At 55.3% G+C, this 14,147-nt stretch overlaps 7 protein-coding genes across 7 annotated transcripts; 2 read left to right on the top strand and 5 right to left on the bottom strand.

Annotated features, from left to right (window-relative positions):
• Positions 1-326: 326 nt before the first annotated feature.
• L226DRAFT_453154 (Metalloprotease) lies at positions 327-1,439 on the bottom strand (the record flags this gene model as incomplete). Its single annotated transcript, XM_067675111.1, has 5 exons — positions 327-405; positions 463-656; positions 711-1,053; positions 1,113-1,283; positions 1,345-1,439. 5 exons carry the CDS (start codon positions 1,437-1,439, stop codon positions 327-329), a joined length of 882 nt encoding a protein of 293 aa, XP_067541216.1.
• A 628-nt stretch (positions 1,440-2,067) lies between these two features.
• L226DRAFT_115990 (metalloprotease) lies at positions 2,068-3,792 on the bottom strand. The gene is made up of 9 exons (XM_067672168.1): position 3,792; positions 3,396-3,696; positions 3,208-3,340; positions 3,118-3,146; positions 2,912-3,068; positions 2,816-2,859; positions 2,616-2,757; positions 2,366-2,559; positions 2,068-2,308 (listed from the first exon to the last, which is right to left on the bottom strand). Exons 2-9 carry the CDS (start codon positions 3,467-3,469, stop codon positions 2,230-2,232), a joined length of 852 nt encoding a protein of 283 aa, XP_067541215.1. The 5' UTR covers positions 3,470-3,696; position 3,792; the 3' UTR covers positions 2,068-2,229.
• A 905-nt stretch (positions 3,793-4,697) lies between these two features.
• L226DRAFT_608007 (uncharacterized protein) lies at positions 4,698-5,478 on the top strand. The gene is made up of 2 exons (XM_067685876.1): positions 4,698-5,071; positions 5,126-5,478. The coding sequence occupies exons 1-2, from the start codon at positions 4,825-4,827 to the stop codon at positions 5,248-5,250; spliced, it is 372 nt and encodes a 123-aa protein (XP_067541214.1). The 5' UTR covers positions 4,698-4,824; the 3' UTR covers positions 5,251-5,478.
• A 124-nt stretch (positions 5,479-5,602) lies between these two features.
• L226DRAFT_529109 (ACBP-domain-containing protein) lies at positions 5,603-7,782 on the top strand. Its single transcript, XM_067679530.1, has 6 exons — positions 5,603-6,099; positions 6,153-6,166; positions 6,232-6,295; positions 6,356-6,428; positions 6,481-6,574; positions 6,629-7,782. Exons 1-6 carry the CDS (start codon positions 5,978-5,980, stop codon positions 7,684-7,686), a joined length of 1,425 nt encoding a protein of 474 aa, XP_067541213.1. The 5' UTR covers positions 5,603-5,977; the 3' UTR covers positions 7,687-7,782.
• Positions 7,783-7,911: 129 nt separating this feature from the next.
• Positions 7,912-9,836, bottom strand: L226DRAFT_608005 (uncharacterized protein; the record flags this gene model as incomplete). Its single annotated transcript, XM_067685875.1, has 9 exons — positions 7,912-7,986; positions 8,041-8,082; positions 8,132-8,311; positions 8,375-8,464; positions 8,531-8,863; positions 8,919-9,078; positions 9,138-9,307; positions 9,386-9,548; positions 9,633-9,836. 9 exons carry the CDS (start codon positions 9,834-9,836, stop codon positions 7,952-7,954), a joined length of 1,377 nt encoding a protein of 458 aa, XP_067541212.1. The 3' UTR covers positions 7,912-7,951.
• A 435-nt stretch (positions 9,837-10,271) lies between these two features.
• On the bottom strand, positions 10,272-11,258 carry L226DRAFT_608004 (uncharacterized protein; the record flags this gene model as incomplete). Its single annotated transcript, XM_067685874.1, has 3 exons — positions 10,848-11,258; positions 10,634-10,786; positions 10,272-10,568 (listed from the first exon to the last, which is right to left on the bottom strand). Exons 1-3 carry the CDS (start codon positions 11,208-11,210, stop codon positions 10,272-10,274), a joined length of 813 nt encoding a protein of 270 aa, XP_067541211.1. The 5' UTR covers positions 11,211-11,258.
• A 478-nt stretch (positions 11,259-11,736) lies between these two features.
• L226DRAFT_529106 (uncharacterized protein) lies at positions 11,737-14,123 on the bottom strand. Its single transcript, XM_067679529.1, has 2 exons — positions 14,103-14,123; positions 11,737-14,042 (listed from the first exon to the last, which is right to left on the bottom strand). The coding sequence occupies exons 1-2, from the start codon at positions 14,117-14,119 to the stop codon at positions 12,017-12,019; spliced, it is 2,043 nt and encodes a 680-aa protein (XP_067541210.1). The 5' UTR covers positions 14,120-14,123; the 3' UTR covers positions 11,737-12,016.
• Positions 14,124-14,147: the final 24 nt, after the last annotated feature.

The following is a 14,147-nucleotide window of genomic DNA, read 5'->3' as shown; positions in this document are numbered from 1 at the left end:
TCGACCTTGCAGAGTCAGGGATTCGGCTGGGTGCCGCGACGCGACCTCCCAGAACTCAGCTGACGAGCCTCGTGCCGTTGTCAGTACATGCGGTGGTTCCAATCCCCAATCATACCGTCCGCTCCATGTTGCATGGTTTCCAGTGTACGGGCCCGCGGGGTGTCATATGACGGCATTGAAACCCAGTTTCACTCGATGGTTGCAATCATAGAACTCAATGTTAAGCGAAGATCGTTTTTATTACAAGTGCATGTGCGGGAGAGACGGTGCTGGCCTTCGAGCAACACATTACAAGCCCCTTTTGCCCGTGACGCCGTGCTTTATGTTCAGATGGAAATACCGCGGTACGTACGGAGCTGGCCGGCCATGCGAGTAGCCTGGCCGGGAGTGAACTCGGTCATGCAGCTGTGTACGTTGATCAGTCTTGCACGGTAGCAAACCCCATGTGAGGATGATACGCACCTGTCGTCGGAGTAGTCCATGTAGTTGTGTATGGGATCGACACCAGAGCTGGAGCAGGTGTCACGGCCAGTAGGGCAGCCGCTGGCGGGGGAGGACTCAGCGGGGGTGTCAGATACGCTGTCGCCGGAGCCGCTGCAGCCACCCTGGAAGGTGTGGTAGAGACCGACCCAGTGACCAGCCTCGTGGGTCAGAGTCTATCATGGAGCAGTCAGCAATCACTCGGTATGTCACGATGAGGCGAAGCGTACCTTGCCCTCGTTGAAGCGGTTGGTACTGCCACCAGGGAGCGACGAGAAGAGGATGACGCATCCGTCGTCGGTGGGGTTGCCGCTGTAGTCCGAAGGGAAGGTAGAGTAGCCAAGGAGGCCCTCGCCGGAGCCGCTGGTGAAGCCGACGGTGTAGACGTTGAGGTCAGCCTTGCCGCCCTTGCGGAGCTGGCGCTTCATGGTAGTCTGCAGGGAAGAGTCGGGGCCGACTTGGTTGAACCACTGCGAGTTGACAGTGCGGTCTGTTCCAGCGAGGACAAAGGAGAGACCGGCGGATGCATAGTCGTCGTTGAGGACATCGATCTGGTCCGCAATCATTGAGTCGCTAGCATTGATGACACGATGAGTACCGGCTGCTGCTAATGATAGACTCGAGGGACTTACGGAATGTTACCGCCAGCAGCAGTAGAGTCCTTGCTGATGACGTGGAAGTAGACGGACACCGTCGCCGCCGCCGCTGCTTGGGTGAGCGAGGCGGCCTTCGGGACAAAGTTCGCGAGGAAGTGCGCCTCGTTGGCGGCGAGCTTCTCGTCAGAGATCGAGGTACCGCACGACCTGTCCGACCCATCAGCAACGATGCGCGCAGTAGCTGCGGGGCCAAGAAGTGGAAGCTCACCTGGTGGTGTACTTGGCCGTCTGGTTGGTAAACGCAGGCGTGCCGAGGACGGCGGACGCGGAGACGAGGAGAGCGAGAGCAGCAGACCTGAACATGTCGACGAAGGCGAGTGGGAGGCTCTGAAGGCTGAGGCTGAGGTGTCTCTGACACTGACGAACCGAAGGTGCACGGTGTCGTTGGAGAGCCTCAGCCCAATTCACCCATCCTTTATACCTCGGCGGTGTCAGGTAGGCCTGCGCGCACTATTTCCGCAACACACCGCTTTGGAGGCTGCATCCAGAGGTTATCACGGCGCAAGAACATGCTCCGATGTGCCCCACATGCAACGAGCGACTCGGAGCAGAGTCGAAAGCAAGAAGGAAGGCGGCGGCGCGGTGCATGCCCGCAGAAGGCAACGCACCTGACAACCGCGCAGACACTGATTGCACGGTGCCAGTGTGCCCACCATGTGCCCCCACGTAGACGCTGTCAGGTTCGCCGAGTCGAGCATCGTGAGGCTTCTGCATTACCGACGCTGTTGGCTATCTTGCTCTGGGCGCGACGGGAACCATTGACGGGGTAGATACGCAAGAAATGCCAAGACATCGCCTCGCGTGCGAGTCCCGATCCCATTCGGTATTCGACTTGAGCCGCATTGAGAGCCACGCTCTATCAGACAACTCAGCATACAATGAATGGAAACGCCTTGCACTCATCAACATCATGCCACAGCAATTTCGCGATCTCTCGTCGGCATACATACGGCAAGGAACGGGCGATGTTTCCAGCATCCAACCAGCCTTATCGTTGACGCGGTCCATCAATACAAGCGAGTCGCGACACGATCTACACACGTCGACACGATGCAGCCGACATCTCGTGCGTCACGCTCTTCGTAGCGTGGCCTCAGATGCTGATACCTCGGTAAGTGCGCAGCTGGTCCGCCATACGAGTGCCCTGCCCTGGAGTGAATTGGGTCATGCAACTAGATGTTATACGGTGTCAGTGCTCGACAAAACTAGCATCAAGGAATTTGACCGACCTGTCGTCCGAGTAGTCCATGTAGTTGTTGATAGGGTCAAGTCCGGCACTGGTGCAAGTGTCGCGGCCGGTGGGGCATCCGCTAGCAGGAGATGCTTCAGGAGGCGTGTCATCAACCATGTCTCCAGTACCACTGCAGCCGCCTTGGAAGGTGTGGTACAAGCCCACCCAGTGTCCGGCTTCGTGCGTCAATGTCTGCCAAATGGTGCACGTGAGCAGTCTCCAGAAGTGCCCGCAACACCATGATATACCTTGCCCTCATTGAACCGCTCGGTCGATCCGCCGGGAAGTGACGAGAAGAGGATGACAGACCCATCATCCGTTGGGCTGCCTGCATAGTCGGCAGGGAACGTGGAATAGCCCAGCAGTCCAACGTCCGCAGGCGCCGTGAATCTATGTTGCATAGGTGATGTTCAGCTGAAGAAGTATTGCACGAGATTCCGAATCTTACCCAACGGTGTAAACATTGAAATCGGCGACGCCACCTTGCCGGAGCTAGATGTATATAGTCAGATCACCACGCCAGCTATGCTCTCAAGCCACGGACCTCTTGCTTCATCTGAGTCTGAACAGAGGTCTCCGGGCCAGCCTGATTGAAGTAGTTCCAATTGATGGTGCGAGTGGTGTTTTTGAGGACGAATTGCAAACCAGACGGGGCGTAGTCCTCGTTGAGTACTGTCATCTGGTCCGTGATCATGGAATCGCTGGCAAGATAATTAGGTCGAAGATGCCAGTGCCGAACAAAGCACATACGGAATGTTACCACCAGCGAGGGTGGTGTCCTGGAATGGCACGGCTAAGGTGAGCCAATCGGAATCCTTGGCGATAAGCACGCGGGCATACCTGGCTTATGACATGCCAGAAGACATTCACGGTAGCGGTCGCGGCTGCTGCTCCAGTCTTGGCGACCTTGTTGGCCTGGAAGTGCGCTTCGTGTGCCAAGAGCTTTTCATCTGAGATTGTAGTTCCGCATGTTCTGAAACACATGAGTAAGGGGACGGAAGTGTCGGTACCGCAAAGTAAAAGAATACCTTGTGGTGATAGCGGGACCAGCGAGGACGCCGGAAGCTGCCAGCAAGAGGATCACAACAGTGGATTTGAACATGATGCCTTTCGACTGGAGCTGCAGGATGCGTAGGAGGTTCCGCACTGTGATGGAGCATTGAAGCTCAACCTAGCTTTATAGTGGGCCATTCCGCAACAACGCTCTGCACGGCATGCAGACATAAGCAACGGAAGCTCTGATGTCCATACTGTGCGCGCGCCATAACGCAGTGAAGGGCTGCAAAGAAGAACGTATCTCCGACAGAAGTATGCCCACATGACGAGATACTGGTGGTTACAACCACCGATATCCGGGCACATGGGATGTTGCAATGCTGGTCGATACGTCAGATGTAGCGATTTATAGCGCACTACAGGCGCACCTGCCATTCCCTATCATGACGTTGGAACGGAAGGCCTGATCCGCAACATGGCTTATGAAGGTGCGGATGGTCATAAAGATACCATGCGTTCTGTATGCTTATTCGACTGATACAGTGCACAATACTAGCTCAGAGATTGTCGACTCGGGGCAGGATGCTATAATTGACTCACCATGGTATCTAATCCCGGACGCCTGGTGCACGCTGTTCCTACCCCTGGCAGATGAGTCGGAACCGCCGAGCATGCCTCTACGAGCCATGTATTCCCAGCAACGGGTGATCTGTGACATTGTCAGCGGATTACAGAACGAGGATTGTGCGCGACTCACCGGCGAATGTGCTGTCAATTCCGAGGCTTGTCCGCTTGGACGACATACAGATCATCCATGGTCCGCGATGCATGCTCAAGCAATGCACGTCCTCCGACGATTTGCGCCTTCTCCAAAGCCTGAGCATCCAATCTAACACCTTCGCCAGAAGCCCATGTCCTGCCATCCGGCACAGGACCGTCCTCCGCAACTTCACTGACGTCGACCAGTTTGACTGCCTCGACTAGCCTGACAAGCTCCTCCATCTCCTGTGTCAACTTGGCGTGCTCTGTTGTACCCTCCGAAGGCGGAACAAGAGCCGATAGCTCATGGAGCCGCTTGAGTATCGCCGGGGATATTGTCGGGCGTGGGTAGGAAGACAGCAGCTCATGCACAGACCATGTTGGGCTGAGAGGAATTCCAGTCGAGTCGACCTCTGCCAGAGTGGTCTTATACCGAAGCCATGTTGACCTAGACGTCCCCAGATGCCTGCTCAGCACCAACAGTGAACTTCGCAGAACGGTGTACATGAGTGTGTGGAACAAGTGCGGCGAGAAGAGGTTGCGCGGTTGCCGAATCAAACTGCCCGAAACGGAACCCATGTCAAAGCCTTTGCCTCCGTCCACCACCATCATACCAAAAGTGTCTGCTCGCTAGCAACCTCTTGCCCTAATCAACGCATCGGAAAGCCCTAATCAACTTCTTTTGCCGTACCCGCATTCAACATGGCCTCAGCGGTGCAAACTGCCCTCCGCAAGTTGCTTCCGTCACAACTCCCGCCTTCCCTGTCTCCCCTCCCTGGCAACCTCTATGAGGTGCTTGCACGGTTCCCTCAAGATGGAGTTGGACAGAAGATTCATCAGACGCGGTGGGGCTCAAAGGGCATTGAGGGAAGCTACTGGGAGATCACGCGTACAAGGCTAAAATGTGAGGGGAAGCATGGAAAGGCATGGGGCGTACTCGTCTGGAAGGGTGAGTTTACAACGAACCACACTCGTGCACCTGCGTTATTCACACAATTCATAGGAAAGCGGGTCAGCGAACGGGACGAGATGATTCCTGGAGGCCTCAAGTACAGATGGGCTGTCGGCGAGTCTCGTGTCAGTCCTGGATTCAAGCCTCTTCCCAATATTTCGTCCCAATCCTCATGATACCACGCGCTATCATGTACCCCCTTCGCCGCTACGTATATCTCTCATAATTGCATGCTCCAGACATACATTCACCTTACGAGTCGCGTGGGGTTATAAATTGCAAACGTGTCTGCATTCCAACGCAATTGCTCCCCGTAGACTTGCGCCTATCACTGTGGTTTGCGCAACTCATGCGCGTGGTGATCTGTCAGTGTAAGGTGTAAGAACAGTGTACATATCCCCTGCATTCGCCCACTTCCTGGCGGCATAACGTGCGAGAAGTCTCATCGAAGCCGAGGACGTTCTGGAACGAGTCTATGTCATATCTGCTCTTTCTTGCGTTCCCCTCACTTCCAACCAAGTCTACCACCTCTACGCAAGATGCCCTTTGGTCGACGTTATCTTCGCACTCGCCATCGCCATCGTTAATAGGATGAGAGGAGGCTTCAGGTATGTAAGGATATGCGTGTACGACGCGAAGCCTCCAGCGTGCAGTGGGTGGTTCCATGCAATTGCACTGGCACCTGCTTTCCGAGTTCCCTGCATCCTCCATGCCTGGATGCCGGCTCGTGAGAACGCCGGCCCAATGTGGAAATCAGGCTGTTGTGGCCTTCCTCTCGTCCGTCATAATATCCCTTGCACTCACCCACTTCCTGGCGGTACAAGCGTTTGATTGGAGCTCTGCATAACTGGACACGCTTCGCTGTGCTTGTATCACGTCTGTCTCCCTCAGCTTGGCAGCAAGATGGACTTAGACTCCCGCCAGCTCATTGATGCTCAGTTCGACCGGGCGGTGGAGATAGTGCAGGGTCTTCCGAAGACGGGCCCCATCCAGACGGGATATGAGGAGAAGCTGGACATGTACAGGTGAGTTCTCATACACTCTTGTGGTGTTCTGACGCTCAATGCCTCCCCCGCAGCTTGTACAAGCAAGGTGATCGAGCGCACACGGCACACAACCTCCCACACAATGCTCATGTCCTCTTTCCCTCCACCCAGCTACCGTTGGCAATGTCCAGGGTCCTCGCCCAAATGTTTGGGACATGCTTGGAAGGGCGAAGTGGTGAGGACCATTTTATTCTGTTTGTCACGCATAATCACATGCCAAACGATCCCCCCGCAGGGATGCTTGGGCGAAGCATAAAGACCTTGACCCGTACGAAGCGAAATGGCTATACGTCGATGCTCTGCTGAAGGTACGTATTCTGTGCTTGGTGTAGTGTTACGTGAATGCCCATGGCACCATAGGTGCTGAGAAAATACTCCGACAAGACGGTGGCGAGGGACTTAGTGCGGGAATTGGAATCGTATGCTGGTGATCCCGCCAATCTCGTTATGAGCGGTATACCTTCTATATGTCTAAAGTCATGCCCCATATATATTGACTGTCTGGTAGGGGTGTCCGCTCATTCCCCAGGCTCAAGCTCGTCCAGTTCTTCGGCGACCGGCGATATGCCGTCATCGTCCCTCCTCCCGCCTGGCGTTCCAGCTCTAGCTCAAAGCCATCACCTCACCGTCCAGCACGACGCCATCACGTCTGACGTGGATGATGAAACGACGACAGACGAAGAGGACGAGGCGGACGATGTGGTGCCACCGGCTATCACAACGCCTCACGCTGCCAGTCAACTGAACCGGCCTCAGTCCTCATTGTCATCACGTCCTTACCGTACACCCATGGCGAGCACGCTGCTCGTAGGCTCTCCACCGCCTATGAACGTCCCTCACACACAGCCGCACCCGGGATTCCATACGCAGTCTGCGTTCGCAGAGTCCGCTACCTCAATACCCTCTTCCGTATATCCCACCACATCTGTATCCTACCCCGAGCAGCTGGCTAGGTCTCCGCCTTCCGATCCAGCACCCTCAGTACACGGCTACCCATCGCGCGCAGGGTTCCGTCCAACAGCGCAGACCCCGTACCGGCAGTTTTCGCTGCAGAGTGCGGGAGCCGGAGTACCACCGCGCCCGGCTTCCATCCCCATGCTCGAGCGTGCAGTCGAGAGTGTGCAAGTACATCTTGCCGCAATCACCGAACGACTCGAAACGCTGGAAGGGCTGCTCCATCACTCATCCTCGACTCTGAGCGCATCGGGGCTGCGTTCTCCTGTCGGGCGGCGTAGCCCATTTGGCGGAGGTTCGGAAGTCTTGCGCTGGGACATCGAGGACATGGGTATGTGGTCACTCGTCCTCCAGCCCCTCGCTCGCGCGGTCCGACTCTTCCGCCAGCTCATGGCGCTCATTGCGAACAGCGAGAACCGGTCGCCGACGTTCGTCATTATCAGACGGCTGTTCCTCGACATCTCGTTCGTTCTGTGCTTCCTCGCTGTGTTCAAGCTTGGTTGGCGGAGAAGCGGTGTGCGCAGGAGGGAGGTGTCGACCGCGTTGCAGGGTCTTTGGCGGGCGATTGTGGGGCACCAGGCGCCGCGACATATGGTCGAGCGCGGTGTGTAATGATCTTACTTGGCTGTCTGCAGCTTTACGTACATTTTGTCACGATATCATATGTTATACGTAGTGAATTGGAAGCTTCGCAATTGGATACTGTGCATAATCCTCTCAGACACGGTTGATTCATCGCTGGATAGACCTGCTCTGCAGTAACTATTGAGACTAGTCGGTCCTACATACCATATTCTTGCTCGGACCAAACACAGCAGCAAGAGCAGCCTATTGATCGCACGGAGTAGTAAGACTGGTTAAGCGTACACGGCCAATACTAGCTCTCTTTCTTGAATCGCTTCGTAGGACCGTCTGCAGTTGATCAGTGTCCCTCAGTGCCGTGCATGTGGTACGCATTATACGCACCTATGCGGTCTTCCTCCTTAACTCTCTTCGACCCGGGAGCATCTACAATCTTGTCGGCAGACGGCGGTCAAAGAGCGACGAGCAAACTCACCTTGCCTGATTCGACGAGGGTCCGAGGTAGGAGCAGCGTCTTGCCGAGCGGGCTGTCCCACACCTGGTTCAAGTATAGTACCGGCATGTCTGTCGTCCGTTGGTATCGAAGCGGGCCTTGTCGCCTCACGCTTCACTGCAACATTGTCGGTCGACATCTGCCTATGTGGACTGGGTCTACCTGCAAGTCATCACATCGAGTCAAGTTGACGAGCACCCCGCCGAGGATCTGCGTACAACTTGCCATTGTGCGTTCCGCGTATACTGCTGAAGGCCGCCGCGAAGCTGTCTGATGGCGCCGGTGGCAGGTCAGGGTCCGGTTTTGCGCGCGGAGCTTGTGGTATGAATAAATGAATCAACACATCACATCGGCAGTGTGTAACCAAGGTTAACCACCAACCTTCACTTCTTCCCTCGTTGGCGGATTCGGAAGGATTGCCACGCCGGATATCATTGAAAGCAGCAATGAAGGATTCCGATGGGCCACTGGGTATATCTTCTCTCTTAGGATGGATGTCACCATTTAGGGTTGACTGGTCAATAGGAAGCTGGGAAGGGTCCTGTGCATTCATGCTACGAGCTTGCTGCAGCTCCTCAATTGCAGTCCTGAACGTCCTCGAAGGGGCGTACGGCTCTTGTTCCTGCTTGACGGCAGCGTTCTGCGATTCAGTCTTAATGCGCGGCTTGACGTCGGTCGTCGACGAGTGTCGGAGTGATTGGAGAGCGTGCGCTTCTGTAGAGCGGGATAGTGTGAGGATCGAAAAGGCGAGCGCAGGAGACCAACAAACCTTCTTCAAACGGGTCTCTCTGGGATAGTTTATCCGTGGTCGGAGGGCCATGGGACCGCTGCCACTGCTCTGCCTGGCGTTCTTCCTCATGACTATCCACAGCATTGTTGACGGTGTTCGAGGTCAATTGTGAGGGATGTTGGTATGGAGTAAACCCACTCTGTCATCATGGGCAATAAGCAACCCCTCGACTCATTGCAGGGCGCCTTTGTAACTCACTGTGTCAGGGATGGGTGTCGGCTGGCGCACTAGGGGGAGAGGCAGGGCAATATCGGCACAGTTCTTGTTTCTGAGGGACGCCCAGCTGACATGTGGGTACGGGAACTTGACTGGGAAATTGACGCGCGGTGGTGGATCACCAGGGATTGGGTATATCTCCTGCCAGTTATCTGTTATACGTTAGCGCGACGTACCCTCTACTGCACGACCTGCAGAAGATGAGGGTGCTTGATGTCGAGCAAACCTACGTTTTGCCGGATCACCCTTGTTGCGGTAATCGTATGCGAACACATACGAGACACGCTCAGTATCCCTTCGGTGGCCTCGGTCAAGAAATTTGCGCCAAGGGTGTGCGCCGAGGATAGGCGCGATGTCCACATCTTGCGGGAGCTGTACGACCACTTCGTTGCGCTAGACGAGCGGCGATGGGAATGGGGGAGTGGCGGGCAAGGGGTCCAGGTCCGTCTCTGTATCGCGTAGTTACGCAGCACGTACCGTGTTTACAGCAAAGACACACTCTACATCATGCTCCTTGTTCAGCATGAATCGCACCCATGCACACAGGAAGTTGAAGTAGCGCGAGTCGTTGCGGTATCGGTCCTTGCCTGTCGCGTCGCCTGGCCACGGGTCCTCGATGACTATATACTTGCAACCCGGGTCATCGTCGTAAGGAGGGCCTCGCTTGAGCTTCAGGGACATTGCATCGAAATGGCGGCGAACAGTTACAAGGAGCGAGTTGATAGTCTCTGAATCTCTTATGCTCACGCGCACGACTCGGACTCCGAAGTCGCGGCGACCGTCACCGTGACCCTACATGCGGTAGGTACTGGTCATGTGACTGCATATGGCGTTCTATCCTGAGTGGACCTGAGTCCACCGTGCAGGAACGAGTCTTGAGACTCAGGGTACCCAAGGATTGACAATAAGGCACTCTGGAAGGACCGGAGTCGGCGCACGAAGAAGATAGGTCTGTCTTCGTTGAAATGGAAGCTTGTGCGTAGTGCTATATGGGCGATTCTTGATAATGGCGCTGACAGCAGCTGCAGACTTTGCAAAGGCGAAGCAGAGTCAGCGACCAAAGTGGAGGAAGTGCATTCGACTCGTGACAAGAGATCTGGCATGTGTGCCGTGTCCCTAGACACTGTCAAAGCCTGCGGGGCACCACTGCACCAAGTCAGGATACTCCTCCTTGATGAGACGTTTCATGGCATCCTGATGCGGTGGGCAAAGAAGGAAGGTAATAATCAACCCTTGAAAGTCATGCAGAATCATGCAGTCCACCGACATCCGCCCAAGAAACAAGGGGTTCTCCCAGCATAGCAGAACAGGGTTCTGGGCGGCTTCGTCAACAATGATATGCTCGCCATAGATACGCCAGTGGTACGTGCCCTTGCTATGCGCAGTCTTTACGGCCTCAACAGCCTGGCGAAACTACCATGGCGAAATTGTGAGACCAAAGAAGGGCGTGAGCAGTAGGTTGAACCATGTATACGTACGAGGCGAGCATAGCTCTCGAAATCCTCGAATGCGAGTTTTCCTTGTGAGTGTTCGGACTCGGCTTCTAACCTGAGCTGCACATCGAGCAGCATCGGGCCCGGCACATACTCAAGCGCGAGAACGCGAGCCTCTTCACCCCAAGGTAAGATTATCTGCGCAACAGTGATGACATCGCTCAGAGCGCATAGAGGATGGCGAGACGGTACGACGCACCTCATGAGCACCAAAACAATATGGAACGGTGTTCCCTTGACAGCATTCCATGCTGGAGTGAGCAGCAGCCATACGGTGCACTCCTTCGAATAGCTTCGTTCGTTGCGTGCATGGGTCTGTAGGCCGGAAGGAATCGTATTCATATTCGTTGTGAGGAATGAAGAACTTCAGCACAACGACTCCGGGGGAATTGTGTCCGGCCGGGTTGACATCTTGTTGGTCATCGTGGTCCAACGGCTCGGCAGTCCAAACTTGGCACCAATCTCCATCTTCCGTGCGAAGGTGGTCCTTGAGAGCGTAAGTGACCATGCGACCAAAGGGTACTGACGGCAATGGACGTTTATCGGCTGAGTCAGCCGCCATAGAATGACAGGAGGTGAGCGGTGCCCTCAGCGCGAGTTTGAATCTGTGTTGTTGTGTGAGGATACGGGGTGTTGGATTTCCGGGATTTAGCAGTCTCGTAGACAGTTCCCGTTATGGCACGCTTAGTCAGCACGTACTTATATGCCTGTCTCGCATGTATTTCCTACCCTCATGCGTTTGCATGAGCTCTAGCCAAACGCAATATCTTGTTGACTATCTCGGTGCTCTCTCGAACTTCAACACGGGGGTAGCGTGCCTGTAGGCCCTCACAATGGGGAGCGCTGGAGTTGCTGAATAAATAGATGTGGTTAGACTGACTCGGACGGAATATCTTCAGGCCTAGTTGGACTGCAGATGCTCACCACATGGTAGTATGAGGAATTGAGAGCCGTGGGTGATTTTTCGAGCTTGCAACTATCGATACTGGAAACGATGGTCTTATATAGACGTCCAAACTACGCAGATGCGGATGACCGGTGGAGCGGATCATGCGCCACATCCGCTTGCCGCCACCTCAGTTAGAAAATCCGGAAGACATTACTAGTGGCCAAGTAAGGAAACATAGAGATTTCAAGACTTTGCCGCACAACTGCCAGTACCATTCAGAATAAGCCCAATGATAATGAGCGGTTGGAACATAACCAGACAGCTCCCGGGTGTATTCTAGATCTCGCTCCGCCATCTCTGCCCCTGTTCGAAAGGGAGGAGCAGGATCCCCTACATGACAACTTCTGAGAGCGCGTCGTCGGTCTGCAAATGACAACGCTACCGTGCTCACCTTGCTGAGAGACATGTACTCGAGTACATTATTTGTCCGTGTGGCAGCGCGGGTCCCCCTTCTTCCGCACATCCTCCATCGTCAGCCGCTTTCCATCCCAAACTACTATGGGTACCACATCCACCAGCGAGATAAGTTGTTCCATCTCAAGGCACTGGCAGTCCTTGAACTCGACCCGCACAACCTCCGATACTCCGGCCTCGAGGCGCAGTTGCAAACCCCTCGCGAGTCCCTTGGCGGGGAAACCATATTGAATTTTGAGGAAATCGTTGTACAGGCGGAACTCGTGGGCAATGAACCTGTGGCGGCCCTCGCAGCGGGAGGGCAGCGGAAAATCGATCGCCTCGACAACAAGAGTCCCAAGGTGTGGGAACAGTGGGTACGGGCCACCGCAGGGAACGGGGCTACCCTCCCTAGGGAGGTGCGCGAGGTGTCTGTTGTTGCCCTCGTCGGTTTGGACGTCAGAATATGCCATTTCATCGACCTCGCCGAAGCCGTACCAACTAGGCGGGAGTGCATCCCAGCTGCAATCGGTCCGCGAATCGGCCTCCTTCGCTGCAACGCGTGTCATATATTCCTCGACCCGTTTGCGCTCTTCTTCATCTAGGTGGGCGGGTCGAGACCATCCCGCAAGCACCGCGCCAAGCGGGAATGCGACTTCACCTCGCAGGTACAAGCAAGCGAGATTTGTCGCGCTGCGGAAGCTCTCTATGAACAGTCGCGAGTGCCGTGTACTGTGGGCGTCGATCTTGACCATGTGCACAGATCGCAGGTCCAGCGCGGCGAGAGTACGCATTATGATGGGGCCATCCAGCCGAGCGTTCATTTCGATGCGAGGGGGCGTTGCTTCGATAGAGGGCCATGACGAGGCGCTATAGCTTTGTGAATCCGCTCTCTGGATCGTCCATATCCGGAGGCAGGGCTGAGGCGGGTAACGATTAGGGTCATCCTCCTCAACGTACGAGATCGTGTAGATGGCTGTGTCACGGAGCAAGGCAGCAATCGATCGAACGACTGCCCGCTGAATATTCTCTGAGATAGCGTTCTTGTTGGGCCCTGAGCCATATTGAGGTGAGCCCGAGAACAGGACAGAGGTGGAGGAGGGAAAATCGAGTGAGGATAGGAGTCTTGTCCATTGCCACCGGCATAGGGAGACCTGCAAGTGTCGCAAGCGGGGCAGCGAAACACGACGGTAGTCTTCATTTCGCCTGGCTGGAGGTATCTCATCAATGATGAGTATTTCGAGATTTGACATATTGCTCAACGCGGCAAGTAGATGTCCGAGGTGAGCGCCCGGGTTGGAGAGATAGTGGGAGATCTTGAGACGACGGAGAGAGGTGCAATACAGCGGGTTTTCCCATAGTATTTTCACTCCCCATATCTCCAGAGAAGATAGGAGAGGAGGTAATTGCGAGGTCAATCTCTTCGGAACCTCCACCGTTGCTTCTCCGCGGTAGAAGGAGCTTGCTCCGCCCACTCCTCCGAAGTGCAGAGACTCCAGCTTAGTCGCATGACACAGGTTTTGCAGAGCGCCCCAGATCTCGACATGATCTTCCCGTTCTATGAAGACTGAAAGCCTGCGAGCATTCGGGAGCATGTCCGGGAGCATCTCGATTGCGTCGAAATAGTTGTCGGTGCCGGCTACGTGAGCCCTACAGTTGGAACAGTGGTATCGACCGGCAATGGAGTGGAGGACGACATTGAGAGGAAGACCTCGTGAACGCTCCAAGAGCAGCTTGGTGAACTGCGGACTGACGCGTTCGTCTAGGACTATAGTCGTCCAAAGCTGCGCACAGCCAAGGGCAACTTCGCGCCAGTAACGGCAGACATGGGCCACCGTGGTCCATGAGTATAAGTCCTTGTGCGTGGAGTCTCCGATGTGTTCGCCCCGGACGCCGTTGAAATACGCTAGCCTGCGTTGGTAGAACGTGGTAGCGTGCGCGAGGAAGATGCGGGAGAGGATGTGAGTTGGCAGCCTGGCGATGCGGGAGCTCGAGTTGAAGAGCCGCTTCAGCCGAAGGATCTCTTCGACATGGAACGTTATCGCGTCGTTACTATGCATAGCATGCCAGCTCAGCAGAATGTAGTCATTTGTGTACACAACAGTAACACACCTCTGTGTCGCGATCATGGAGTGGTCGCAAGCGTGAATATCCGGA

Source organism: Lentinus tigrinus, assembly GCF_003813185.1.
Source record: "Lentinus tigrinus ALCF2SS1-7 unplaced genomic scaffold L226scaffold_2, whole genome shotgun sequence".
In the NCBI taxonomy this organism is placed as follows: Eukaryota; Fungi; Basidiomycota; class Agaricomycetes; order Polyporales; family Polyporaceae; genus Lentinus; species Lentinus tigrinus.
This window is presented reverse-complemented; position numbering and strand designations above follow the sequence as displayed.